Genomic DNA, 26,765 nt, shown 5'->3' on the forward strand with positions numbered 1-26,765 from the left:
CGAAAAGCATCTTTAAAGCTGATTCCTGTCTTGATATTGAGACATTTTGGTAGGAATCAATTTGATTTTGTAAAAAGGCTGTAAGGATCTATACCCTGTCTGGAATGGAGAAAACTGCAGCTGACAACGTACAGGGAAGATAGATATGCCACTAATTATTAGGAATTAAGATGGAAATGAGGGCGGGATTACAGACAAACAAACTGGACGTGACCACGTTATGCAGGTCAGGACTAACTTGACCTCCATAACTGTAATTTTTAAACATAATGATTGAGAAGGATAAAATCAGTTTGGCTGTTGTACTTAAATTTGCAGGTTGACATTTAGAAGAAAAAAAGGCTTTCTTTGGGAAATGAAAAGCTCTTGTCTAGAGGAGCTAGTAATGAAATGTTTGCAATAGCAGGATTCCATTTCCACAGCCCTCACTTGGAGCAGAGCTACGTTTCATTTTTTTTGGGATGTACTAGTACCCAAATATTTGAAGAACATTTTTGTTGAAAAAACCACAATACCTATGAACTATTTCCACGTTTTCTAACTGATCTTACTGTTCAAGTGATTTATTCTATAAAACTATTATGGTCTCTTTACACTGGAGAAATGTTCTGTTTCCATTTCATGGAGTTATCTCAGATAAATTACGTATCTCCAAATTAGCTTGAGATTTGTATTAAAATGGGTGTAATTGATGAATATTTTTTTCATTTCTGTATTTTTTTATTCAGGTATTTTATTTGTTGAATATGTTTTGCAAAGGTGGTAATGGTGTATTTCTATTGCCCAGTATTATTTCACAGTTCATGTGGTTGTTATGCTTGTTACTGGTTCCGTCAGGTGGGTTTAGACACTAGGCAGCCAATAAAAGGAAAAGGAACAACCTCAAACAGGTTTGGTTAGGGTTTGGGGGGTTTTTTTGATGCTTTGTTCGTGTTATTTGTACCTTTCCATCTGTCAAACACATGACTCTTCACCTCCGTGGCACATCCCCAGGTCAAGGAGCACAAAATGCAAGGGGACGTGTCCTACTCAGGGTAGAAGGTCTTTAAGTGAACAACTGGGTAGATAGGGCTTCAGTGCTTAATTATTATTAATTCATTAATTGTAATTTGAAAATAAACTACAACATAAGCATTCCAGAAATTTATACATTTCTCTTAAAGAGATTTTTTTTATACCTATTTATTTTTAAAGGTGGAGAAATTCATGTAGGTGATAGTGTTTGCCAGTTTGAGCCAGTAAAAATCACCTGTTTCCAGGGAAAAAAATAAGATCGAATAAGCAAAAATTTCCAAGAGTATTTCTAGTAGTTAAAGAGGATATCTGGAGACTAGAAATGGAAGATATTTATAGTGCTCTTTCTTCCCTGTGTCTCTTGCTCTGTGACCTCCCCACAAAGGGGCAGCCAGCAGGTTTACTCCATCTTCTTTGAAATAATACTATATTTGTAAAGATTAGATGACTTCAGGAAGTAAAATAATGGGAGGTTTTTGACAGAAAAGAGGAATATTCTGAGTCTTTGGTTATAATAGAGATGTTGCTAAAATACGTGATTTTTTTTTCTTGTTCCTCAGTGTTATCCTGAACAAATAAATTCTCGGATTTTCAATTTATGGCATTGGCACTTAGTTCCTAAAAGTTAATGGCTTTCGTAATTTGAAATATTGTGCACTTGTTTGTGTAACTATAATGAGTAGAGATTGGAGTAGTCTAATGCAACTTCAGTATTAAAAATTTTATTGCAGCCAATTTCAGTGTAGATGCCCTTCAGATAACCTCCACTGTGCAGGGCTGGGACAGGGAAGAACAGGCTGATGTAAAGCAATTCAAAATTATTCCTTTTTCTTGAGGCCAACTGCATGTGACTGATGTGTGGCAGAGCAAATAAGGCTCCACAAGCCAAGGTGCTTTCCTTTAATCAATATTTCCTTGGGCTAACAGCATTGAAGTCTTCATTAAATCCAGGAGCTGCTTCCGTGCTCTCTGATGATGGGCATTAATACCCCAGTGGCCAGATCCCCACACAGACATTTGCAGCAAAAAAACCTCCTCTCTATTCAGAGGCTGCTCTAGAAACAAACTTGACCCAAGCTGGCATCTGCTTTCTGAGCAGACCACTCTAGAATGTTACTCGTATACTGAGCAAGATAAAAATGTAAATCAATGGGCTGAATTAATTCCTAATCAGTTATTTTAATTGGAAATTCTCATTAGTGAGTTTTGTCAGGTGACTTCTAGAGCTGTGCTACAAAATCTCTTCATGCCAGTTGTGTTTTCATGTCCATGATTTCCAAACAGTGGAGTGACCATGTCCTGCCAGGCAGGTAAAGGACTGCATTACCAAGAAAAGCTGGATGATGACACTACTCCTGACATCATAATGGCTCAATCTGCAGTCGAAGATACTTGTATTTTTGGTTTAAAATATTTTTAAACACAATTATGAGGTTTCTGTCCCAAGCAAAAACCTGTTATCTTCAACACCTTCCCCAGGTTCTGTCCCTCCCTGCAGGGCTCTACCTGGTCTCAGTTGTGTGGGCACAAAACTCACACTACACTTCTTCCTGGGCATTCACTTTCAGTGGGGTTCCTTTCACTGCAGTTGTTTTAATGTCACAAATAGTGATTTCTGTAAAGTTATATCTTCCTTATTCAAAGCAGGGTGGACAGACTTGTGGCACCCCAGTACTAAATATCCATAAAGTATATTAATTAAATAACAAAGTCCTGTAATCTAGACCCGGTTTCCTTTAGCTTATTTATGATATTCTAATATTTTGTCACATTTCTGTAACTTTCAGGAACAGTTTTCATGAAACTGTTATTGTCCCCCCATAGTGGGATTACAAATGGAAATTAAATATAACCCAATGTGCTGAAAGATGCAAGATAGCAAAAAATTGAAAACAATTATTCCTGTACCAGGCTCTCTGGTGACCAATGTACTGTGTGGGGAGAAAAAGAGTCTAGCCTCAAAAAAAAAAAAAAAAAAAAAGGCAGAATCATGGACCAAAAAACTTGAAATATATGTTTTAAGACTGTCAGAGGTCTGCTCAGTTATTGACAATTAAACCACAAGTGAGATTGCTCCCTAAAATGCAATTGATTTCAGACAGAAAATAGTTCTTAGAAGAAAAAAACTTCTCTAAAGCAACCAACTGAATACCCTGGGAAATTGTCAGAGAGCTCACAACAGGGAAGACTGGCTGTGTTTCCTGGGGAGATGAGTGTGGAGCAAAGACAACAGCCCAAAACTCAAAGTCACTTTGTTTCCCCTCATGAGGGGAGACTTTTTCCATGCCCAATTTCATATGGCCTTGCACAGACAATGGTGGCTAACCTGCAGTGGAACAGACAGTAAGGACTCCAAATAGAAAACAGGATTTCACAGCATCCAGCCTCAAGTGTTTTACCAGTCTGAAAAGATTTCTTGCATTTATCTTCCAAGGTCTGTGAACCTTGGAAGGTTCATGGACCTTGGAAGATAAATGCAAGAAATGTGATATGCATCCACATATGTGATATGCATCCACACCTAGCTACCCAAGCAAGAGAATAAGGTTGAAGTTCTTTAAAAATTCATCTTAAAAGAGATAGTCCTGAAAAATTCAATTACTTTTACATAGTGTTGGCTTAAAAATAGTTTTGAAATAAAAGCTTCTCTTTGTTTATTCACCCAATAGATTATAAAAATATTCTAAAAAGGTTGTTAGTGTATCAAAGATAGTGCATATAATTTCCTTCCTAAGGCATGTTGGGCTCACTAAGGTGACCTAGGCCCTTGCTACTACCGAAAGGCACATTCCTAGCACCTCTTTAAGGCTGAATAGGCATTCAGAGGCCACATGCAGTCAGATCAGCTTGCTCTTCCTGCTGAAATAAAATCCTGCTTTTGTATAAAGAAGGGCAGGACCTTCCATTTCAGTAGCAGAGTGATCTGACATTACTTCTGAGTCAACATTCCTCAGAGATGTTGTTTGCAGTAGCTGCTGAGTGACTTCAGAATGGTTTTCATGGGGGCTTTCTAGTAAGATCCAGTTACTGAGGAAAACCTAAACCATATTGGCTTTCATTTTGCCAATGCTTTTAACAAGGAGGAATATGATTACTAAGGCAATTGATTATTTGGAGGAGGCTGGTCAAGTGCAGAAACCTTGCTGATGAGAGTAATATTCTCAGTCTTCCAGAGCAATTTAAAAGGACCAAGTAATTTCTGCACTAAACATAAATCAATTTGCATTACTCTTGTGCACACACCTAGCAGCTCAAAACACCATCCTTGTGTTGTCTCAGCTGTAAGATATTTACCTATGTTTTTATAAATGAAATTTATCGTGAAGCAGGGAGTCTTTATGCCAGTCTAGGCTTGGCACCGCTGTGCATGCATTAGCCACACATCCTTCAACCAGGGTAATCAGGATGAAATACTTACATTCAGCTGTTAACTTGAATGGCACCATTTTAGTAAAATACCCACTCTAAATAACTACTGCAGACATTTGAAAATTAACTAAATTCCTGAGTACTACCAAGTTTTGAGCTTAAAATTTACATAAGTTCTTATTTGTTTTTTTTACTTGTATCTATGTCGTTTTTGCTTTGCTTTGACTACCAGACATACTCAGAGAAAGCAGTCATACCTGTTCCAATCCAGTTTTTTCAGATGTGCTCTCTTTAGTAAGTTCTCTCTGCATTATAGTCAAAGACATCTTCCCTGAGCACTCCTGGCCCTCCCACATTTCTTTTAACCATGGCCTCTTTCTGAAAACAGTGCTTTAGATATTCCAGGACTGCCTTGCTTTCACCTGGCAGTATCAGACTGGTGGCCTGTGGAAATGGTTTCTTGTCTTAATGAAATCAGCTCTTTTTCCATTTGTTTTTCAGTGATTTCTCAGAAGTTTGCTGAACTTCCTGAGCACTTTGTATCATTACTAAGCACTATTTCTGTAACACCAGCTCTCAAGGTCATCTTATTCTGTGTTTAGAATATCTTCTTTCTAGACTGACTTCTAGTGTGGCACTGCCTTCCTTTCCCTTCACTGGCAGCAGTAACTAATACGGTCCTGGTCTTGTGCCAGGACTGCCAATGGAAATATCAAATAACACTCCCAAGGCAGACTCACAGGGATCATTACCAGTTAGTTCCCTGTGTACCGTGAGCTTCACATTTGCAGAGTAACCCATTATTGCCCCCTCTGCAGGTTGTTCTGCTTATCTGTGAGGACTGAAATACTGAAGCCAGTCTTTTCCATTTTAAGGAGATAAAAAATCTCCATTCATTTTAGACCTGTTTAACTAGATTTTTATTTCCATATAACTCTGCGGAAGATAACTCCTTTGTTCACATTTCTGTATTTGCAACTACAAAACTAGCAATTTCTTTTTTGAATTTTCACTGCAAGATCCTCCTGAGCTTTACTGGGGCAACTATCATTTCATCGAGAAATTTCTTATCTCTGAGATGAAGCTGACAGCATTAACATTTCCTCTGCCCAAAAGTTAAAGCACTGCGGGGTATCCAGTTAGGTTTAGTTAGGTTTGAAGCTTTTCCTCATGATTATTTTTTTCTCTGCATGTAAATAGTGCCACATATTCTTAGATCTTGGGCTGAAAAATGTAAGGCTTTCCACAAGAGTTATGATACTCATCAATTCATTGATTTGGGTAACTATTCCAGGCAGTGTTTCAGAGTCTGTCTTTGAGAATCTCAGAAGCACTTTGCGGACCCTCAAGCAGAGACATTAGAAGCCTGTGACCAACTCAAACCTGGCAAGAAGAAGGTTATTTCCCCAAGGAAAGCAAGCAGAGAACCGATTGCAGTAACAGAGCTGGCAGGGTGGGGTGATGTATTTGTCACCCAGAGCCACTGACCCTGCTGAGGGGAGCAGGGCAGACCCAGAGAAGGGGCCAGGCGCAGCCAAGATGCCAGACCCACCCCCTGCCCCGGGGAGGAGGCAGGTCCCCGGAGGGGGGATCTATTTTGTGAGGGGCTACAGGAACAACACACACACCTCAGAGCTTCACGTGACAACCGCGAGCCTTATTGTTCAAACCTAGTTCATATAGTTCAGCCCGGGGGTTTGAATCACCCCGGGCTCAGCTGCTGATTGCTCTGACCCCACACAGCCCAGCTCCTGACCAGCAAGATGTCTGCAGCTTAGGATGGAACATCATAGGTGGAGTCCCAGTGTAGATTTGACTACAACCTATCGCTGCCTCATCTGAGGATCTGCTTTACCTCTAGGCTGGCCGAGGCTGAAGGTCTGATGTGACCAAGTTTATTTGGCAGCCACAAGCTAACTGCAAACCATGACAGGGATCCATGGATGAGGGTTGGCATCCACGGATGAGGGACCCATGGATGAGCGCTGGGATCAGGCCACTGGGCCAGTCCACAGTGCCGAGGCTCTGTCAAGCCAGAGCAGCAAGCGCTGGGATGGCTCCTGGATCCAGAGATGCTGTGGCTGAGACAGACCAACACCTGCAGCCCAGTCTGATGGGGCTGAGCTTAAATGGAACTCCAGGCCCATCCAGGGCAAATGGAGGCCCCAAGTGAAGCTTGTGGAGGTTCATTAGGGCTTATTAGTGCCCTTGGGGCTCTGACACTGTGGGAAATACATGATTCAAATGAAATCTCACGACAAATAATAGCTTAAGCCATGCCATTTCATGGTTTTTAGATTCTTATACGTTCGTTTCACATAATCAAGCACCATTCAATCTGGGAACTTTATAGCTTGATGGAATATTCAGTGTCAGTAGGTCAGGCACAACAGTTACTCCATTGGGTTCACCAGCTTCTGCAGCACCAGCCTTTCCACTGTCCTGTACTAAGCACAAATTTCTATCTTTTTTTTCTCTTTTTAAAACTGTCAACATGTTGCACAAGGAAAAGGTGTATATGAATGTTTGTTTATGCTTCGAGATGTGCACTTAAATCTCTTAGCAAACCAGCAGAGTTTTAGACATTAGTTTGAGTTTTCTCTTTGCTGTGGAAACCCTTTAACTGAGTCAGACCTGATTATCATTTCCTTTACAAGTCACTCATCTTATTTCACATAAGAAAAGGCACCAGAGTAACCTTTAGCCAAGTCTCTAGCCTACATAAACAGCACAGATGTGAGAATGTTGCAGAGGAAACAGAAGAGATACCAATTACACTGCTCTGGGAACCTTCTGTTCCAGCAATTATGTAGGGATGCTGCAGAGACTTACTAATGGCACCACATAAATTTTATCTTACATTTATCTGCCAAGATGCTTATCTTCAGTGCAACAGGAGAGAAGTTTTGTATTTCATTGTGTTACAATTATCTTTAATTACATCACCATCATTTTTAACACCGTGAAATGGAATCAAAATTTATGACCACACACATGTAGGAGACATGAACCACGTCATACCTCCACTGCATTATCTCCTTCAAGGAAAGAAAAATCAGATTAAACCCCTCAGTGTCAGCTAGCATTAGAAATTAATTAAAATATAAAACATGGACCACAAAGACAGTACAGAAAACCTTAAGTTTAGAGATCAAGGAACGTCTTTACATTATCCATCTGTTGTTAAAAGGAAAATTTGTTTAGTGCATTGGGATTTACTTTTAAAGGCTCAAACTGTCACTGAAGTTTGATCCATTTTGATCTTGGGATCGTTTGAGTATCTCAGCGATCAAGATGCATGTTTACATAGTTGCTTTATAATTGATGAAATCTGAACCACAAGCTTGACATGGTGATATTTACACTCTAATTGTAGGGGTAACCCAGCTGGGGCTGTCTTACATTGTCTGGAGCAGCTTTATGCTACAAGTGGCAAGCAAGTAAAAGCCTGCTGAATTATAAAATCAAAGCAGTGGCTGCAGGACTAAACAGTGCTAATTTTATTCAGACTTCCCCCCTGGGATCAGTATTCTACCCTGACAACATTTACTTTCCTAAGTTTGCCATGTAACGTGGTGTTGTAGCAGGACTTGGGTCAGGTTTGTGTCAAAGCAGGACCTGTGTTGGTTGGGTTTAGTTAATCTACGTGCAGCCTGCCAGTTCAGGTGGGGTTTTGTATCTGAACATATCTAGAAGATACCTAAATTCAGAGTCAGAGGTATTTTCAGACTCATGTTACATAAGACTTTTCCTGTGAGTCACTCCAGAGGAAATGAAAAAGTGCCACCACATTCCTGAAGGGAACGTGCTGATCTTTTGAGTAAGTCCAATGTGGGATGTTATTCTGAGACAAAGCAAAATAATGATATTCACACCATTCAAAATTAAATTAAGGACTCGAGTTACTGTCACAATAATTTCTTCATACTGTTACTACCACTTATTGTTCCAGCTCTGTGCACTTCCCAGCGTTGCTGCCTGCACTGGTGGCAAGATGCAGAGGCTGCTGGGCTCAGCTTCACAGCTCTGGGAGCTAAGTGCTTGGGGCGCAGGTTCTATGGAAACAAGCCAGTTGTTTTTTATCAGAGCTCTTGCTGCCTTTAGGGGCGCTTCTCCCATCACAGGATTGTAACCTCCTCCAGTATTGCCCTCATGCCTGCCTGGGAATGCCTTTGGCATGGAGAGGGACTTCTTGGTGGAATTCCTAAATCTGCGCTAAGTCAGTGAAGGAAGTGCTGGTGCGGTTTAGGATGAGGATTGGTCTGTGGTGATGCAGTGGACCAAGGCACAAAGACACTGGTTCAAGTCTAGTTGATGTTTTACAATTTAGAACTGAGATAAGTGTGAGTGGTTTAGGGAGGTGCAGGGTTTATGATCTCTGGGTACAAATTCTCACTTCTGCCAAGCTGAAAACAAGCATGAAACAAAATACCTCTTCCAGTTCTTGTGGCAGAAACAGACGCCTCCCATCATTCTTCCTCGTGAGCAGTGGCATTTTATATGATGTGAGTTTTATAGGACACTCCTTGTATAGCTGGAGGTGAGTGTGCAGCTTCAGGCACCTTGCAGTTTATAATTCTGTCACATCTCCCATCCACTAATGAATATTTTGCATGAGTACTGGTCCATTTGGTATAGCTGAGAAATGAAAATGTGGCTGAAAGCTGCTGAAATAGTCAGAAAGGTTCCAGACATATATGAGACTTTATTTTTCTTTTGGGGTAGAGGAATACAATGCCTGAACTGGTGAATAAGAGATTAAAAAGATCAATAATTCATATATTATTAGTTCACATAAAACCAGCAAATTACTTTCTTTTTACCTGAAGTACTTCAAAGAATTTTCTGCTTTTGTTCTATTGGAAACCTCAAATTTCTGCAATGGAGAGGGAACAGAAACCTACTATTGTAATGATGTCCCATTTATGGTACTTGAAATTCTAATGGAACTGTTGAAACCAACAACTGAAGCGAAATTATGCAATAGTGTAGATCAAGTCTAGCTTAACATGGAACAAATGGAGTGAATTACATGAAAATTACAACTGAAATAGTAACTCAGTTATATGTGTACAGGCAGTCATGGTTGTCTTAGTCATGATGTACTAGTCCTAAAGATTTTAGTAAAAACCAACTGGGTTATGTCAGTAAGAAGATCAGAGAATTCTGAAATGCAGACCAGTGGTTGTAGCATCATTGCCTGGAGTCTGGACTAACGACTTCCTCACACTTCAAAGTGTTTGCATGGATGTTCAGAATTTCTTGTAAATGTTTAATTTAATGCAGTTTAAGACCTGAGAAAAAGCACCATTTTTCAAGCTTTCTGAAATGAGATCTGTTGAAGAACACAAACTCCTTGACCTACTAAATGCATACATACATATTTGTATCCAGTATTAGTTTTCCTTTCCACTGATATGTAGAACGAATCTCTGTCCATTTGCTTTCAGGGATTTTGTTGACTGCCAAGACCTAGAACTTTTCCATTTTTGAAGTCTTCTTTTACCTAGAAAGATTTGAACTTGTTAAAGCAATGAGGGGAAGAGCCATGAACATGGCCAGAAGGCTTGAGCATCTGTCCTTTAAGGACAGACTGAGAATTGGGGTTGTTCAGTGTCGAGAAGGCTCCATGGAGATCTTGCCGAGGCCTTTCAGTGCTTGAAGGGGACTTATAAGAAAGATGGATGTAAAGATTTTACTGAGGCCTGTAGTGACAGGACAAGAGGCAACAGCATTAAGTTGGATTTAGATTAGATATATGATTTTTTTTTTCCTATAAGGATGCTGAGGCACGGCACAGGTTGCCCAGAGAAGCTGTGGATGCCCTATCCCTCAACCTGAGATCAGGCTGGATGGGACTTTGAGGAACCTGGTTTAGTGGCAGGTGTCCCTGCCCATGGCAGAGGGATGGAGTAAATGAGCTTTGAGGATCCCTTCCAACTCCAGCCATTCTGTGACTTGATGAAAATATGAGCTGTAAAGACAGCTAAAATACATGCTTGTAATTACTGCTGCTTTTTTGGGTTTTCTCTGAAGCGTGTTGCAAACACCATAATTAATTGGATTTCAAATGTTAAAATGCTTCAGTTGAGCAGCACAGGGGGGGTATGTATGGCACAAACAGGTGGCTGCCTGAGGCAGGGGATTGTTTAAATGTTGTGGGCTCTGAGACATCTGCATAAACACAGATTATTCATATCTGGCTGGAAGCAGGAGTCATCCTTTCAGCTGGAACTGCCTGTCATCAGTGCTTCACAAAATTAGGAAGATGTTCAAAGACAAGAAGTGGCACTACAGCAGTGTTATATTAGAGTGACGTGTGTAGCCTGGTCTTTGGAGATATTTGTTCTTATCACAGCACTGTGAAATCTGACCAAACTGGGTGCAGCCGACAACCTCCTCCCTGCAGAGTCACCTTGTAGTCTGTCACGGAACGTGGGCACTGCAGCTCCAGACTGGCACCAATTAGCACTTCTTGTCAGATGTGTGTGGCCCCTGCTTGTGTGACTCAACCAGCAATAGTGTTACTTAAGTGAGCCTGACACTCTTAGAAAAACAGGGCCAAAATCCAATTTTTTTAGGACAGTAGCTTATTGATGCCAACTTCAGAGACTCTTATTTTTGCCTTAGACAGTGTCCTTTCAGAACAACATGTAATTTGAAATTATATAACTCCCTTCACTTTTTTACTCACCACTGGATCTTGGTTTTGATTTGTTTGTTTTTCCAGACTGGAACAAACGGATTGAATACAGGCCTGGCTCTGGCAGCATACCCTTGTTTCCCAGCATCCACCTAGAAACGTGTGATGGACCAGTGTCCTCAATCCACACCACCATTGAGCTGCAGACCAACTACATCGGGAAGGGCTGTGATCGTGAAACCTACTCTGAAAAATCTCTGCAGAAATTATGTGGTATGAATATGGATTTCAGTTGACATAATAATGTTTTTGCAAACAAGGTACCAGCTCCTTGTGACCTGTAAGCATGCAGGGCTTGGATTTAGATCAGCTGGCTCACTTTGGATTGTAGTAATGAAAATAGAGAGAGTGATGATGTTTGACAGCTGCTCCATCCTTCTTTTCCATTTGTTTTCACTCTACTTCATACTTTCTCCCTGCCTTCTTTTAATTTTTTTTCTCTCCTGCTCTGATTCCCCTCTCAATTTTTCCTTCTTCCTCATTCCATCTCTTTCTCCTTCTTTCTTCCCTCTGCTACAAATAGTGGTGTGACAGTGTAGTGAGATTTCCAGTGTAGATTTGCCATCACAGGAAGATCACAGGATTTGAAGGGAATTGAATCTCTCTGTTGTGTTTCAGTCCTCCTGACTCAGTTTTCTGTTCTGCTGCTCAGTGCTGTGCCAGACAACAACCAAACAAAAAGTAAAATAATATTCTGGGCAAAAATGTTTAAGAAACATGAACTTCAGATAAGAGCTGACGTGTTGGATAAATATTTCCTAATTTTTTCCTCCCTTTTTGTGCTTTTCGATAACTTTGTGTAAAATGCAGAAGTCAATTTTGAAAGGCAGATTAAATACTTGAAGATACTGCTGTATTTTTTTCAGACTTTAAGATTCTGTATCTAGCAAAGCAATGGCCATGCAATAATCCCTTCATCTTTTGAGATCAGATGTCTCTCCTGCTGTAATATCCTGTCTTTAGAGTCCTCCTCTGAAGCCCTGATGGTGTAGACATGAATTCTCATCTTCTCTGTCCCTTTGCCTGGTTTCTGTCAGAGCTACAGTAGCAATTGTGCAATTTTTTCCATTTCAATGCATAGATTTTGGTTCTGGGTGCTCTGGTGTAGGGCTTGCTCTGATAACCACCCAGCAATGCTGCAGATATGTTAGGATCAATACACTAACCTTTAGGAAATAATTTTTGTAAATGAAAAATTTCAGCCAGTGTTACTATATTATTAAAAATGGAGAAGCAATTTCCAGGGAAAAATGGTTGGCAGTTGCAATTATCAGTTATCAGTGGAGATGAAGAAAGGGAGGTAAAGGTGAGTGGGAGTAGTAGCATTGTCATCAAATCTGAATGTTTTCAGCTTCAAAATTGCTTAGTTAAGATCACAGAAACAGTCATGACTTTGATTCTATGTCTTTATCCAACTGGCTGGGCTCTAGAAGAGCAAATGAAAATCCATCTGCCCCAATATGCATCTTCATCATGGTAATGATATTAAATCTGAGAGGCAGACCAAGGCTTGATTTCATAAAATACTAAAATTGTAATAAAAATAAATGTTAAATATTTATATAAGAGCTAAATATATATATTATATAAATATTATATAAAAATTATATAGAAATAATGTTTATATAATAGCTAAAGTCAAATACTTTTAACTCCTCTAAGAAGCTGTATTGGCAGCCAAAAGAACTTTGCTTTGTGCTGTTACAGACCTGAACTGCAAATGGCACAGTCACTCAGTGCAGACCACTAGGAACAAGACCTAAACCACTAAATTATTACCTTGAAATCAAACAATGATAGCAGCTATATCCAACAATATTATCATTTCAAGTGTAGGGCTGAAAGGAGATACCTTCAGCTGGTGTAAAAGTCCTTAGTTGAAGAAGGTTGTACAAACTCCAAGGGGCTCAGTTTGCAGAGTGTTGCTTGACTGCCTCACCTGCTGACACTGGAGTAGAAAAGAGAATTACAGGCATCTCTTGGGTCTGCCAGGGCCATTGTGGTGGCTGCAGGCAGCTCTGAGCAGTGGACAGACATCCCTGCTGAACTTCAGCTCTGGCTCAGCACATCCGTGAAGGAAGAGAATGGAAAACACTTGAGAAAACAAGAGTGTAAGAGTGTATGTAAATAGGGGGAAAATTCTCACTGCTGAAAGAATTTTTCTTTTGGTCCAGGTTTTCCATATCTTCATAGAGAGCAGACATGGTAGAAACTTGTAACAGGACTTTGATGAAAAGGCTGTAAGTGACAATGTACTTTACATGAGAATTGCATTTAGCCTGGCCTGCACTTTGCTATTTAGTATTTATTACCATCCTCAGTGTAGAGAAAAGTCTTATGAAAGCAGCTTAAATTATTTCTGGAAATCAGTTTTCTCCCAGAAATTACCTTATTGTAACTAATGGTTGGATGATAAAATCCTTTGAAAAGGATGAAAACCCTAATTTTTTTTTTTATACAATGAAGCATGATGTGATTGCAGAGAGTGCAGAACTGAGCACTCAGACAGCTCTGCATCATGTGCAATGCAAGGCTCTCTCTGTATAAGTAAGATACAGTTTACAAATACTGTGCTTATTTCTTCATTTATCTGTTGGAAATCTGGAGAAGGCAGATGTTAAGGAGGGTGAATTAAAATTAAGTCTTTATATGATGGAAGGTATAAGTCTGCTTTTCAATCACCCAGAGATTTGCACTCCTTTGGACTGTCAAGGTGGGCAGCTTAGATGATTAAATTATGCTTTAGTCATTTTAAAGTCAAGGAATTATTAGTGTTGTGCCTCAAAGCATTTAGAAAGCATTCTTTCACCTTGTTACCTGACAGTAATAAAAAGTACAGACTGTCTAAAAGACACCATTTGGCAAAAACATATCACAAAAAATCACACTAAAATAATCATAGGTTAAGGAGCCTAAAATATAGTGGAAAGATGGCTCTGGTGCTGTATCCTTTCCTTCTAAATGTAGATAAAAGAAAATAATGTGATTGCTAATTCTCACAGGTGGCAGATAGGAAGCTAAGACAGGGAAACACTATCAACCTCAAGGCCCTGCTCCAGCCACGATCCTGCTCTGTCTCCATTATCCTGGGTGGTGTAGCATTGCAAGAGGCCCACAGAAAGTTGTTGATCTGATCACAAAGAACAGTTTGAGCCGGGTGTTATTTGGATCATTTCTTTCCAGCTAAGCTAGCAGTCTGGTCCAGCTCAGCGAGAAGCATCACTGTGTGCTTATCCTGGCACAAAGTTTGGAGCCCAAATGTGCAGGACTGGGAGAGAAGGTGGAGCCAGCTGCATAAATCACTTGTGAAAATAAGCACTTTTATATGCAAGAGGTGCTCAGGGGTGTTAGCCCAAAACTGAGCTTCATGCAGCAGTTCCTGCATTGTTCTGGAAGCATTTTGGGAGCAAAGGGCATCAGGCACTACATTTTGGAAGAGCATTGATCCCATGATAAGGCTGTTCTGGGAACATCTCCAGAGAGATCCTGTTCGTATTGCTCCAGGTCTGTCTCTGTGCATGGCTGAGCAGCCTGGGACTCTGGCTGCATTTATTAGGATAGGAAAAGCATGACTTATTCCAGCCAAATCTCCCAAGTACATAATCCAGTGAATTTTCTCAGGGCAGGATTAAAACATGTAACAGGATGAGATTCCAAATTTAGCCACAAATCTCCATGCAAATATGGGCAGATAAAGTAGAACCTGTTGAGCTTGGTGCTGGTTACACAAATGGAGTGTCCTGTATTATCCAGAATTACAGTTTGTAAAATAAATACACTTTGTCTCCATGCTCAAACTATGAACTATGTAGGTGTTAGGTTTGGTATTCAAAATATCACTTCAAAATAGCCTCATTTTACAGCAGTAAATTTTGGAGAAGAACCCAAGACATTCAGTTACAGAATAAAGTAAATATTTCCAAATCATTGCTATAACTTCTATTTTTTAAAGCCTGTATGAAACAATTCTACACACTTTTGGCTTAAATTTTTTTTGCCCTCCTACAGAGATTTGGGATTTTTTATGTCTTCTTGGATGGTGAAGGAGGGCAGAACACCTTAGCAGGGGATTTTTCATGCCATCACAGTTTGCTCACCATATTGTTACTTGACAAAGCAGCAAGAGGAATACAAAAATGTTTGTGCTTTTTACTCTTGGAATCATACTTCCTGCTACAGGCTGTCTTCCACCAGTAGATAAATGCTCTGGGTAGCTCCTTGCATGGTTTTCATAGTGCCTGGCAGTTGTTGAGCTGTTAGCAAACACAGAGCTGTGAAGAACTGTGCTGTTTTATCAGATCTTGGTACCACGGTGTTTTCCATCTCGGTCTGTCATTAAAGAACACATGGAACTCCAACCATCAAATATGTACCAGAAAGCAGCACTGGAGAGATATGACCTGGTTGGGGTGAATCCCTGCTGTGAATGGGCATTCCTCCCAGAATTACTGGGATATCTACGGCTGGCTGCTGGACACTGTGGGAGCTGTCCGGCATCATCCCCACTGTGCTGTATGTTACAGCACATCATCCCCACAAACCTTCATGGTGTCAGGGAGGGAAGAAAAATGCAAACAATTTGTTTTGACTTAGCAGATCTTGAAATAGCTGAAGAAATGTCATTAATGAATTTCAGAAAATAATGAACATTTCTGAGAAAGCTAACTCTACATTATTTTCTATAGTTTTCTGTACAGTACATTTAATCTAGAAAACTCTTGCTGGGTCATGATGGTGGGTATTTTACAATGTTTCAGTGATTTGGCATTGAGGCTAGTAGGACCATTTGGGTAGTACAATAGTCTAAAGAGTGTGAATCAGAACCCTGGCCTATGTTAATCTTCAGAGCTTTTTCAGTGGTCTCTCATTGTGTTATTCATTATGTGATTTGCAGGAGCTTCCTCAGGTGCCATTGACCTGTTACCATCTCCCAGTATAACAACCAACTGGACAGCTGGGCTCCTCATGGATAGCAATGACATGATTTTTAAATTTGATGGAAAGCAAGGAGCCAAAATCCCAGATGGAATAGTCCCAAAAAATTTAACTGATCAATTCACCATCACTCTGTGGATGAAACATGGACCTAGTCCTGGATTAAGAGCTGAGAAGGAGACTATTCTCTGCAACTCTGATAAGACAGGTGAGTCTGTGTATGGAAAAAATGTTATGCAAAGGGGATGTCAACAGCTGTAGAGTGTTGCCATGTCTCCTCATTTAATTTGGTCTGAGAAAAAACTAATCTCAGATGTAGCCACTCCAAACATTGCTGATTTAAGAGATTATTGAGGGGCCTGATGACTACTGAAATTTGACTAAATTTCAAACACAGCTGGGATAACACAGCTAGAGATTTCACAGGAATTGACTGATAACATAACTAAATTATGTTTAATTTCTTTTCATTATTTAGATTGAAACAGTTGTAATTCTTCACTGAAACAAGTTAGATAAAATATGCATTTGGATTTCATTTATTAGCTAGGACAGGATGATTCCGTGAACAAAGCTGATACAGCATAATTGAAGAAGAGTCATACCAATCCATGAGAAAGCTCCGTTCTTTGGGGTTTCTCTGATATGGCTGGGTGCTGACAGGGTGTGAGGCTCCCAGACACCAAGGGCTGTGCATGGCTGAGCCAGGTGTGTCCCCCCGCAGAGATGAACCGGCACCACTACGCGCTCTACGTGCACAACTGCCGCCTCGTGTTCCTGCTGCGCAAGGACTTCGACCAGGCCGACACCTTCCGCCCCGCTGAATTCCACTGGAAGCTCGACCAGGTACCTCTCTCGTGATTCCCAGGGTCATCCAGGACCCTTCCTCCTTCTCAGGCCTTTAGGCAGCACAGGGAACCACCCAGATCCCAGACCCCAGACCCCAGACCCCAGGTCTGTCCTCCTCAGGCCTTTAGGCAGCACAAGGAGCCACCCAGATCCCAGAGCAGCTGTCCGGAGTCTGTTCAGAGTCTGTCCACAGTGTGTCCGAAATCTCTTGCAATTACACTGCAACTTGCAGCTGTTAAAACTCTAATTAGGATCCACATAAAAAGAGACAAATAAGTTAACTTTGTCAAGTAATTTTATGCACTAGTTTTTGTTGTTTATTTTAATCGAGCCACTTTAAATGGTAAGTAGAGGTTTATATCCTTTGGCAGTGGAGAGAGATATGACATTGCATTTAGTTCCCTAAATGTTTTCCATTTATCATTTTTTTAAAATTGCTGTATCACCACAATGGGAGTGATGGAAACCTTTTTGTTAAAGAGTATGCTGATACACAGAAAGGTACTTCTGTTATAGTGTAAATCCAATCTGCAGACCTTTTCTTTTATCTCCTGTGCTGTATGTAATTTTGCCTTATTATTAAGCGTATATTGCAAGAAAATTATTATTAAAGAGATAAGAGTTGCCTTGTTTATTCTAGGCAGGATAAGCATCATTTGGATGAAAGAAGACAGACTTCAGCAAAGTACTATTTTTTTCAAAGCAAGTTTCTTCTTTGAGCCCAATGTATGCTATGGAAAATGTAGCTCTAGGAATGTTTACTTTTCTAATTCACCTTCTAAATGTATATAAAAATGAGATCTCCATCGTGTTTATCAGATGAGTGTGGTAAGAAAGCCTGTGGTGGTCATGGCACTCACTTTGCATTTACACTAACCTGTCTGGAATCAGTTTGTGCTGTACTCAATATGAAATCTTAGTGTCTCAAAATAAATTGAAATTAAATCATATTGAAGATTGCAAGTCAGGAATAACTGATATAATCTCAGACAAGGCTGTTGTGAGTGCTGAAGATGGACTTGTATTTCTAAACTTGGTACTAAGCATCTAATTAATGATAATGCAAAAGTTTTGGGAAGTATTTTGATTTTGAAAATTGAGTGCAGTTAACTTCTATATTCTTAAAATGAGAGAGAACCAGTGTCCTCTCAATAAATGAAATTTGTGTGTGACTCTTGTAAGGTCGTGAACCTTCCTAACTACTACTGAAAACTCCTACATGATGTAAACTAGAGACAGAAAATATTTTTTAGGTCACTTGATTAATTTCCTTTCATTTGGCTGCTGTCAATTGATTTCCACAGTATAGTTTCAGCTGTTGTTTATAGATGAAAAAGAAAGTAAGATTAAAGTATAAATAAAGTTTGTTATAGGTTGTGTGCCCAGACTTCCATGAAGATAGATTTATATTGTCAAGGTGATAGTGTTGTAAGTTTTGTCATGAAGGGACCTCATAAAAATTGCTGCTTTATCTCTTCTTCATACTCCATCTGGCCTATATGGTAGAGTAAATTAAAAGAAACTGAAAATAAAACATATGTGAATAATGGGCCAGGAAGGAACTTGCATGGTTTTGAAGACAAGGCAGTGGGAAATTGTCACTATAATGTAGTAAAATGATGCCTTCTTCTAACTGTATACCCAGAGTGGTCTATCTTAGAAAGCACAGGATATTTTAAAACCACATCATAAAACAAGTTAGGGTCCTGCTCAATATGAAAACAATCTGGACTAGACTTCCAGGAGTAGATTAATTTGATTATTTGCATATTCAGACACTGACATACCTCTGGAAATCTCACCTTGAGAACAGTTCATTCTGTAGTGGCAAACCCTTCAATTCCCTGCTGTTGTTGTTGTTTTGTTAAGAAAATCCTGGTAATGGAACTGTGCCCAGCTGCTCTCCCTGTTCCCTCACCTGCCCTGTGAGACAGGGCTCTGCAGATAGGACAGGGCAGAAATGACTCTGCAAGACCCTCCAGGACTTGATCCCAACCACAGCCAGAGCAGAGGAAAATGTGGCAGAGCACTTTATCGCTGAGCTCACTTTATGAGTGCAACAATCCAGGGACTGTTTTTGCTGAGAGGTATCCAGTGACCTTGGAAGAGGGTGAAGCTTGAACTGGTGAAATCATTTATCACTCTCACTGCAGAACAGTAAAATTTATGATACCAGCTGCTCTGGGCTCTACTCCATGAGACTCCTCATTCTTTCAGGGCACTGACTAGGTTTAATTTAATTGTCTAGATCTCATTTCTGTGGTGGGTGGGTTTGGCATACATCTTAGTTGCAGGCTCCATCCTTGTCTGGATACAGGGATCCATGGAACATTTTACACAGCTGCACCTGAGCAGTGCATCTGGAGCCTCTCGACACCATGACAGCCTTGCACAAGAAGTGTCTGGAAGCTCCAAATGACAGTGTCTGCCAGGCTAGCTCTGGGAAGACTGTGTCTTTAAGTCAGTTCATAAACCTAAGGATTTTTTTCCAGTATGGCTTTCAGTTTAATTGGCCCTATTTGTTCCATAAATGGCCTTTGCTAGGTGAATTTTTCACTTACTGCACTGATCCATGACCTGAGAGTGCCACAGCCCTGGGCAGACGTGCCTTTACCAGTGACCTGCTGACACAGGACCTCTGCAAAAGGTGCTGATAATCAGAGGTATCAGATTTTTTACTGAGGGTGTCCTTGCTATTTATAAGAAACATGGGGGAAAAAAAATAAATGTAGATAGTTTGGAATTTTCCCCACTTTCATCCTTTTGCAAATTAAGTATTTTAGTTGTGAGAAAATCCATTAGCAGTAATCTGGAAGAAAAGGTATGGAAAGAGCAATGTTAAAGAAAATCAGTGTCAGGTCTGTAACATTGGTAATAAAAACTGCAATAGATGCCCAGGTAGAGGAGGTTCTTTCATTTTATTTCCATTTCCTTGTAAGCCCAGGTGTTTCCTTTGTTTTAGGATAAGGACCTTTTTTCTGAGTTTCCCATTCAAAAGTTTAAATTGAATATCATGATGTGTTTGTCAACATTTATGTAATTTCTTTTCTCATACTTTAAGTATTGGACACTTTTTAAACCCAAAAACTTATTACAAAAGGGGCAGAAATTACTCTTAAAAAAAAAAAAAAATTGTTACCAAAGGCAGTAAAAGGCATCTAAATTATTATCTAATTATCTCAAATGGATAGGAATATAGGTTTTATTTTAAGTGAATTATTTAGGCAGCCAAATATTCATTTGGACCATCTAAGAATAACATATAAAATATTAAAACTGTTTCTTTGACTTTCATAAAAATCTGTGGACCAAACCAGAATTGTAGTTTGAATGATCAACCAAGTCACTCAAGCCTTTGGTGACAGTGGACTAAACAGGATGGTGTATTTCACACTGTTCAGAACAGGTATTACACTTTTCATACAAATATGAGGACAGCCAAAATGTATTTTTTCTTCTCCTAAATCAATAGGATAACAACACTTTTTTTAGTGGGAGAAGGTATCTGAAACAGAGATGAACAATTTTTTCATGTACTTTATTCACAGTGCAACACTATTTTCAGAATGTTACCATTCTGCAAACAGTCTTCACCCTACAGGCAAAATTTATGTTGATCCCATTAAAAACAGGGAATCTATTGCATGATGTGGAGTCATTCTAAGTCAGTCTGTCTAAAACCAGATAAATGTGCAGAAACTGAGATAAATTGTTTGAATAATCCAGAATTAACCTGCGGTGCTTTTCATTGTGAAAAACCCCCAAAACAATTCCTTTTCTAACAGGAACTACAGGAGACAGTTTAGCTAAGTCTAAATGTGGTGCAGTTTGTCTGTGTGGGCATGGAGCTGCTGAAGGATCAAGGCAAAGCCTTGGTTTGCACTTCACCACTTCAGTGGCCACACACACACCTGGGGCTTCCCCTGGAAGAAGCAACCGTGACAGTCAAGCGCTTCACTCCCAGCTCCTTTTTTAAAATCAGCACCTGCTCAAGGACATGGTAGAGCAGGAACTGACTTTTGAAGGAATTTATGTTACATGATAAGAGGGTAAAGTAAAATTGATTTGTTATTTGGACTCTTTTTTTTTTTTTAATATAGTTAAATTGGATATTTCCATCAAATAACAGGATTTATGCCTGGAAGTTGTTCTTTTATGCTGGATTGTTAAACATTGTTTAGAATTGTTGTTGATGTGCATTCAGTTTTAAGACCACCCTTCATATAATGAAAGCTGTGTGTGGCCTCCCTCTTGAGAGACTGGAGAGAGAGAAAACGAGTGAATACTTATGGAAGGTACGCAATAATCTCAGTCCAGGAGGGGTAAGGAGGATGCTGCAAGTTTCCATCATTTCTGTGCATGAACTCTATCCTCTAGGTAAAAGCCATCAGGCTTCGCAGTCCCATCCTTTCCAACATGATGCTCTATTTGAAGTAATCTTTTTTTTTTCTTTTTTTTTTTTTTTTTTATGGTGGAGTTTAGTTGTTTATTACTTGAAGCTCAGAAGAGTTTCTTATGCTCATAAACACTTACTTTAGAATCTGGTATGAAGGCCTGCACTGCTTTATGCATACAGTTTTGAAAAAACTGCAAAAACAAATCAGTGAGGTGTTTGCCTACAGAGCCAGTAAGAGAGAAATGATAAATGAATGACTAATTCTGCAACAGAGATGAAATAATTCCAGGACTTAAAAAGTCTTTGTGGCATTCCTGGCACCTTAAGTGCCCTCCATTACAGGCTTGTCTATTCTGAGACGCTTTGTTGCTACTTTCCATCTTTGAATGCTATTTTGACAAATATTTATTCAGTGTCTTGCTTCAAAACAGTTTTTGGTAGCACAAGGATAAGTCACCAGTGATGATAAATGGTGAAAATACTCTTTGAGATCCCAACTGAAAGAAGCTTGTTTAATATAAGTTTTTAATGCAACTGCTCTATCACTGATAACAACAAAATCTTGACAAACCACTCACAGTTGCTGTCCAGAACTTGCTTTATGATATACAAAGTCCCCTTGAGCCCTCTCAAGGTGCTCAATATGCCCTACAAACTGGTGTGCCTTTGTGCATTTCTGATTTCTGTAGCACAGCCCGGTGTGAAATGCAGTGACTGCTCAGTGCTTCTGTAAAACTTCTATGACCTTAAGGAACAACCAAGCTCAATATTTTATCATTTCTCTACTTGCTTTTGCTTGAAGTTATTTGGACATTTTTCTGCATATTTCTGTTCTACGTTTTGCAATTTTCTGACCTGTTTTATTACAGCTTTATTACACTGGTATGGGAGTTTCACAGCTGTTCATCTCAGCTTTGAATGAGCTGGGTCGACCCTTCTGAAAATGATCCCTGTTATGTGCTGTCCTTTGGGTCTTACATGCACAACTGTTTTTTCCATATGTAGTTATGGTCATTCCCACTGGAAGGTAGAACTGTTGCAAACATTCTTGAGACCCTAAGACACTAATTTCTCAATGAAAGCAGGAAAAAGAAAAGGAAGGAAACTCTGCATAGAATAAAAGGAAGTTAAAATTGTCTATAGCACATGAAATAATAAAAAGTATGACATTCTTAAAACATGCTGTAGGAAGACGATCCAATTAATTTCATTTCTTAGAGAAAATCTTGATATGGAGTTATTAGTAAATCTAAAGAAGCTGGATTAAAGTGTCTGTTAGTGCCCTGATTTTACACTACTCTGGGAACTTGAGAAATTTAAAGCCTAGAATGGAAATTCCCAATCAAACTATTATGTGAAGGTGAACAGTCACATTTACTCTCTTATTTGTCATATATTTCTAATATTTCTCTTTTACATTGTATGTGATTTATCACTTGTGCACCAGAATTTGTACAACACGTGCAGAAAGTGGTTTGGAAATGTTCAAGATCAGTTACTTGGGCAATTTCCTGAGGTCCGTCAGAAAATTTAGTTTGAAGGAAAAGCAGGTTGGCTTTCAGGTGGTGTCTGAAGCATTCCACAAAGACAGGACTGATATCTTTATCCTTGCAAAGGCAGGTTAGGAGACAAAGAGGCTGCCTTACTAATAAATATAAATTCATTTATCCATGTTCCTGAACTGTTTATTCCAACCTTAGAGCCAGGGTTTCTGGATGTCTGCAGATGAGGAATAAAGTATGGTGGTGTTTTTCCATGGACTTACTTTAACATCTGGGTAGTCTCTTGACAATGTCAAAGCCTAGAAAGGCATATTTTCAAGCATATGATGAAAAATTATGTAAAAATGCAAATCTGAGCAGCCTTCTAGTTCTACATTTAAAAACGAAACACAGGTGCTGCCTTACTACAGTCAGAAGTGTTACTGAACTGACATATTTCCTTGATGCAATTTAGGAACAAGAAAGGTGAGTTATAATAGAATTATTTCATCATGAATTAACTAGTGATCTAATTTACTAAGACACCTGGAAGTTACAGCATGACAGCACAAAGACATGCTGCAGCTACTGTACATAATCAGGCTTTTCAGGTGCTTTATCTGTCAGCATGATTAAACAATTTCATTATTTAAAGTTGTAATTAAGCCATCCATATTTTTGAAACCCATTGTGAAAATCGTATTACACATTACGAGTTTCAAGGCTACAAAAGGAGCTCACAGCTTGCATGCAAATCAGTTTGCAAACTCTTCCTGTCACTGCAGTGAAGTGTCCTGTGTCAGCACCACAGGAGAATGTACCTTAAAGAGAAAGGTTCTTATCTGAAAGCTGAATTTTCTAATGCAGTTATTTACTTGCGCCAAATAAGAACTTGATATCCTAATCTTCCCTTTCTATACTTTACCCACTAAATTTTTCTTTTGTTATATCTATTATTGAAATTGTAGTGCATGTACATTATGCAGCCTTGGCACAAAGAAAGATGCACTTCATATATCCTCTTAAAATTCCTTCCAGCTCTAAGTAATGTCTAATATTCTACAAATATCATTATGGTTGCTAGTGGGTATAATAAAACTTATATTGGGCATTTGTCATGTGAAAGTAGCCATATAAACAACTCCCCACCTAAGATTGCAGGAGTCATTTAGCTGTACTATGGATTTGTCAGTTCTCACTGCACCACCTCCCTAGGTCATCAAAATCAATATTCTTATTTACAGAACTCCTGGGATGTATTAGGAATGACTGTGGTGAGTAAACCAAATGCATGATTTACATGAATTTGAAGAAAGATCAATTTCACTTTTCATAAAGAGCTCTACTTTTCTAAAGATATTGACTGTCTTAAGACATAGATTTAAAAAACCACTTTTTTGCATTCACCAGGATTGCAGAAGAATTTATATCTATTGGCCATATTGAACTTTGCTGCTATTACTGTGTTTATGTGCTGCAGGAAGTAAAGAATTCCCGAGGGCTGCACTAGGCATCTGCAGAGCTGATGAGCCAGTGTGAAGTCACTGGTGTGAATCTGCACTGGCCAAGATTCCAAACCTCTGCTTCCTTACCAATGGATATTCACTGTGTAAGGATAAAGGAGAATCAGCAGCTGTTAAATAAGGAATAAGGTCAGGGTAACTGCAGGTTTTCAGTTCAATGCCACCAATTAAAAATGTACGGTTCAAGCTGTGCCTGGATCCATGAGCTTTGCCAGAGCATGGCAGAGCCAGGCTAACTTCAAAAATTTGTATTAACCATTCTCACATTAGCAATTACGACCTGATTAGGTTACAAATAATTGTGAATCCACTTATAGTTTTGTAGCAGTACTGGTGCTGGCTAGGAGATGGAAATCCTTATGAATACTTTCATGTCTTGAAAGCTTTTTCTATTTCAGAGTTGTATATTCTTTATAAGCAGGCAATGAACCCTACAGAAACTTCTTAGGCAGGCAAAAGCAGGATCCTCACTAGAATCTTCCATTAGCAGAAGTTGTTTTCAAATTAAATTCTAAGTGCAACTTTAATGTTAGAAATGGCAAGTTTATTGAATCATAATTTCAGGAAAGTTCCTGGCATTCTTTGGTATTATTGATAGCTGTGATGTTTTGTAGGGGTTTTTAAAGTAATTGCATATTAAAGTCATAACAAACCTCTATCAGCAAGAAAATTTCCCAAAAAAAGCATCACTACGCCATAGAAGTTGCACAAAGTTCTGGTAAAGTATTATAACCAACCTTCCAATTTTAAAATATCCTCACAGCAGCCAGTGAATTTCCTATTTCTAATTTACTCACAACTGCTTGAAAACAGACAAAAAAACTGCAGACTGATATTGCATAGATCTTCCTACCCCTGTTTTAGTGTTCTTCCAAATGGACAGTGGTATTCCAGACACTCCAGAATTTTACTGCATTTTTTCAAGCAGTTACGCAGAGTCCAGGATCTCACTAAGTTCTCACTCTTCCTATCTTACTGTGATCCTTTCATTACTGATTCAATCTTTTCCCTTCCAGTTTTTTCACTCCAATTAACTTGTGGACTCAAACCTGTTCAGAGGAATTTACTGTTGCTAATAATTGCATGCATGGCCTGCGTGGCATTTTTTATTCTTTCCTAAATGGCCTCATGTGCTCTCTCCCTGAGACACCTCTACCACCATTCCTGGATTTGGATGCACTCCTGAATAAGGGTTTGCTGTAATTCCATGGCCAGCACAGAGACCCTGATTTCAAATTCAGCCTTCATTTTCCGTATGATGAATATTTAACCAAATGTGGCTGATTTAATGAAAATTCTTGCAGTAACTTATCACCCAGTGCTCGGCTAAAGTAAATAGAAGGAGAACTGGGATAACAGTTAAATGTATTAAAATTCAAACATAAATGATGGTATTAATGTGACTCTGGAGTGTGTGCAATAGGAGGCCATAGGTAGTCCTGTGTGTGCAGAGGTGACAGGACATGCCCAGTTGCTTTCAGGTAATAAGAGACACTGCTGAATGTCACACTTTGATTCCTTCTTGCAAAGGCAGAGCTGCTGTTGCTCTCTTTGAATGTCACTTCTTAGCCTAATGGACTAATTGTTTGTATTTCAGAAATACACAGCTCTCAGCTGGCAGACAATACACCTATTGTCTTTATTTCTGCAGTTACATTTCTTTTATGTCATGTAAGTTTTCCATATGACTTGGTATGGGTCTGTTATTACATACTTTAGGGGAACATGTTGAAATTTTTGTCCTTAATATCCAGATTTTTTAAAGTTATTTACAATTTTGAAAGCAAACACCTGACCTATTTGGTAAAACTAAAAAGGAATATTTTTCAGGGTTGTTTTTTTTTACCTGAAGAACCTGTTTTCCCATTTCTAACAATAGTCATTTCACCACCCATTTACCAATCAGCGAAACAGCATTTCACTGGGAAAATTTCAGACAGCTCAATTGTGGATAAATTTAAACAATTACTTTAATGAGATCCATGAAACTTTAAGGGCTTGTGCAACACTGATCTTGAAAATGTCTTGCCACAGTCTGTTTCAATAACGTCAACCCAGAACTACTCTAGGATTCAGACCCCCAATGCTGACTTGTTTCCTCCCATAAAAGCACTAAGAACATGATCATGATTAGTACAAGAAGCAAGCTGCATATTGACAGAAGAACAGCATTCTCTGTCAAAGTCACACATATAGCTGATAACTAATTACCTTCCTACGGTAAATAACATATAATCAGTCTGTCTGCAAAATGCCAGGTCTGTCATTAAAATCCCAGCAGTCCCCATTTCACTAAAGACACTATGCATAATATTTGGGTTGTATCATTTCCTGACTTATATCTATGCATAAATACAGCAGCATGGACACACAACCATTCTTCACTTTACAGAAATTATTAAGTGAGCCAAGTGTGACTCATTGCCGCCTTTTGGCTGCATTAAAAACAAAATAGCATTTGCTTTTCCCTGCATTATGTCCTAATTGTCTGCTGG

General features: G+C 39.2%; 1 protein-coding gene across 1 annotated transcript in view; it reads left to right on the forward strand.

Moving 5' to 3' along the window:
* Nucleotides 1-26,765, forward strand: part of CLSTN2 (calsyntenin 2) — a 315,092-nt gene that overhangs the window by 246,497 nt on the left and 41,830 nt on the right. Inside the window, exons 6-8 of the mRNA XM_041487078.1 lie at nt 11,114-11,299; nt 15,981-16,229; nt 16,746-16,867. Coding sequence (XP_041343012.1) covers nt 11,114-11,299; nt 15,981-16,229; nt 16,746-16,867 — 557 coding nt within the window. The remainder of the gene's footprint in view (nt 1-11,113; nt 11,300-15,980; nt 16,230-16,745; nt 16,868-26,765) is intronic.

The sequence above is a fragment of the Pyrgilauda ruficollis genome, unplaced genomic scaffold (genome assembly GCF_017590135.1).
Source record: "Pyrgilauda ruficollis isolate IOZ18807 unplaced genomic scaffold, ASM1759013v1 scaffold79, whole genome shotgun sequence".
Taxonomy (NCBI): Eukaryota; Metazoa; Chordata; class Aves; order Passeriformes; family Passeridae; genus Pyrgilauda; species Pyrgilauda ruficollis.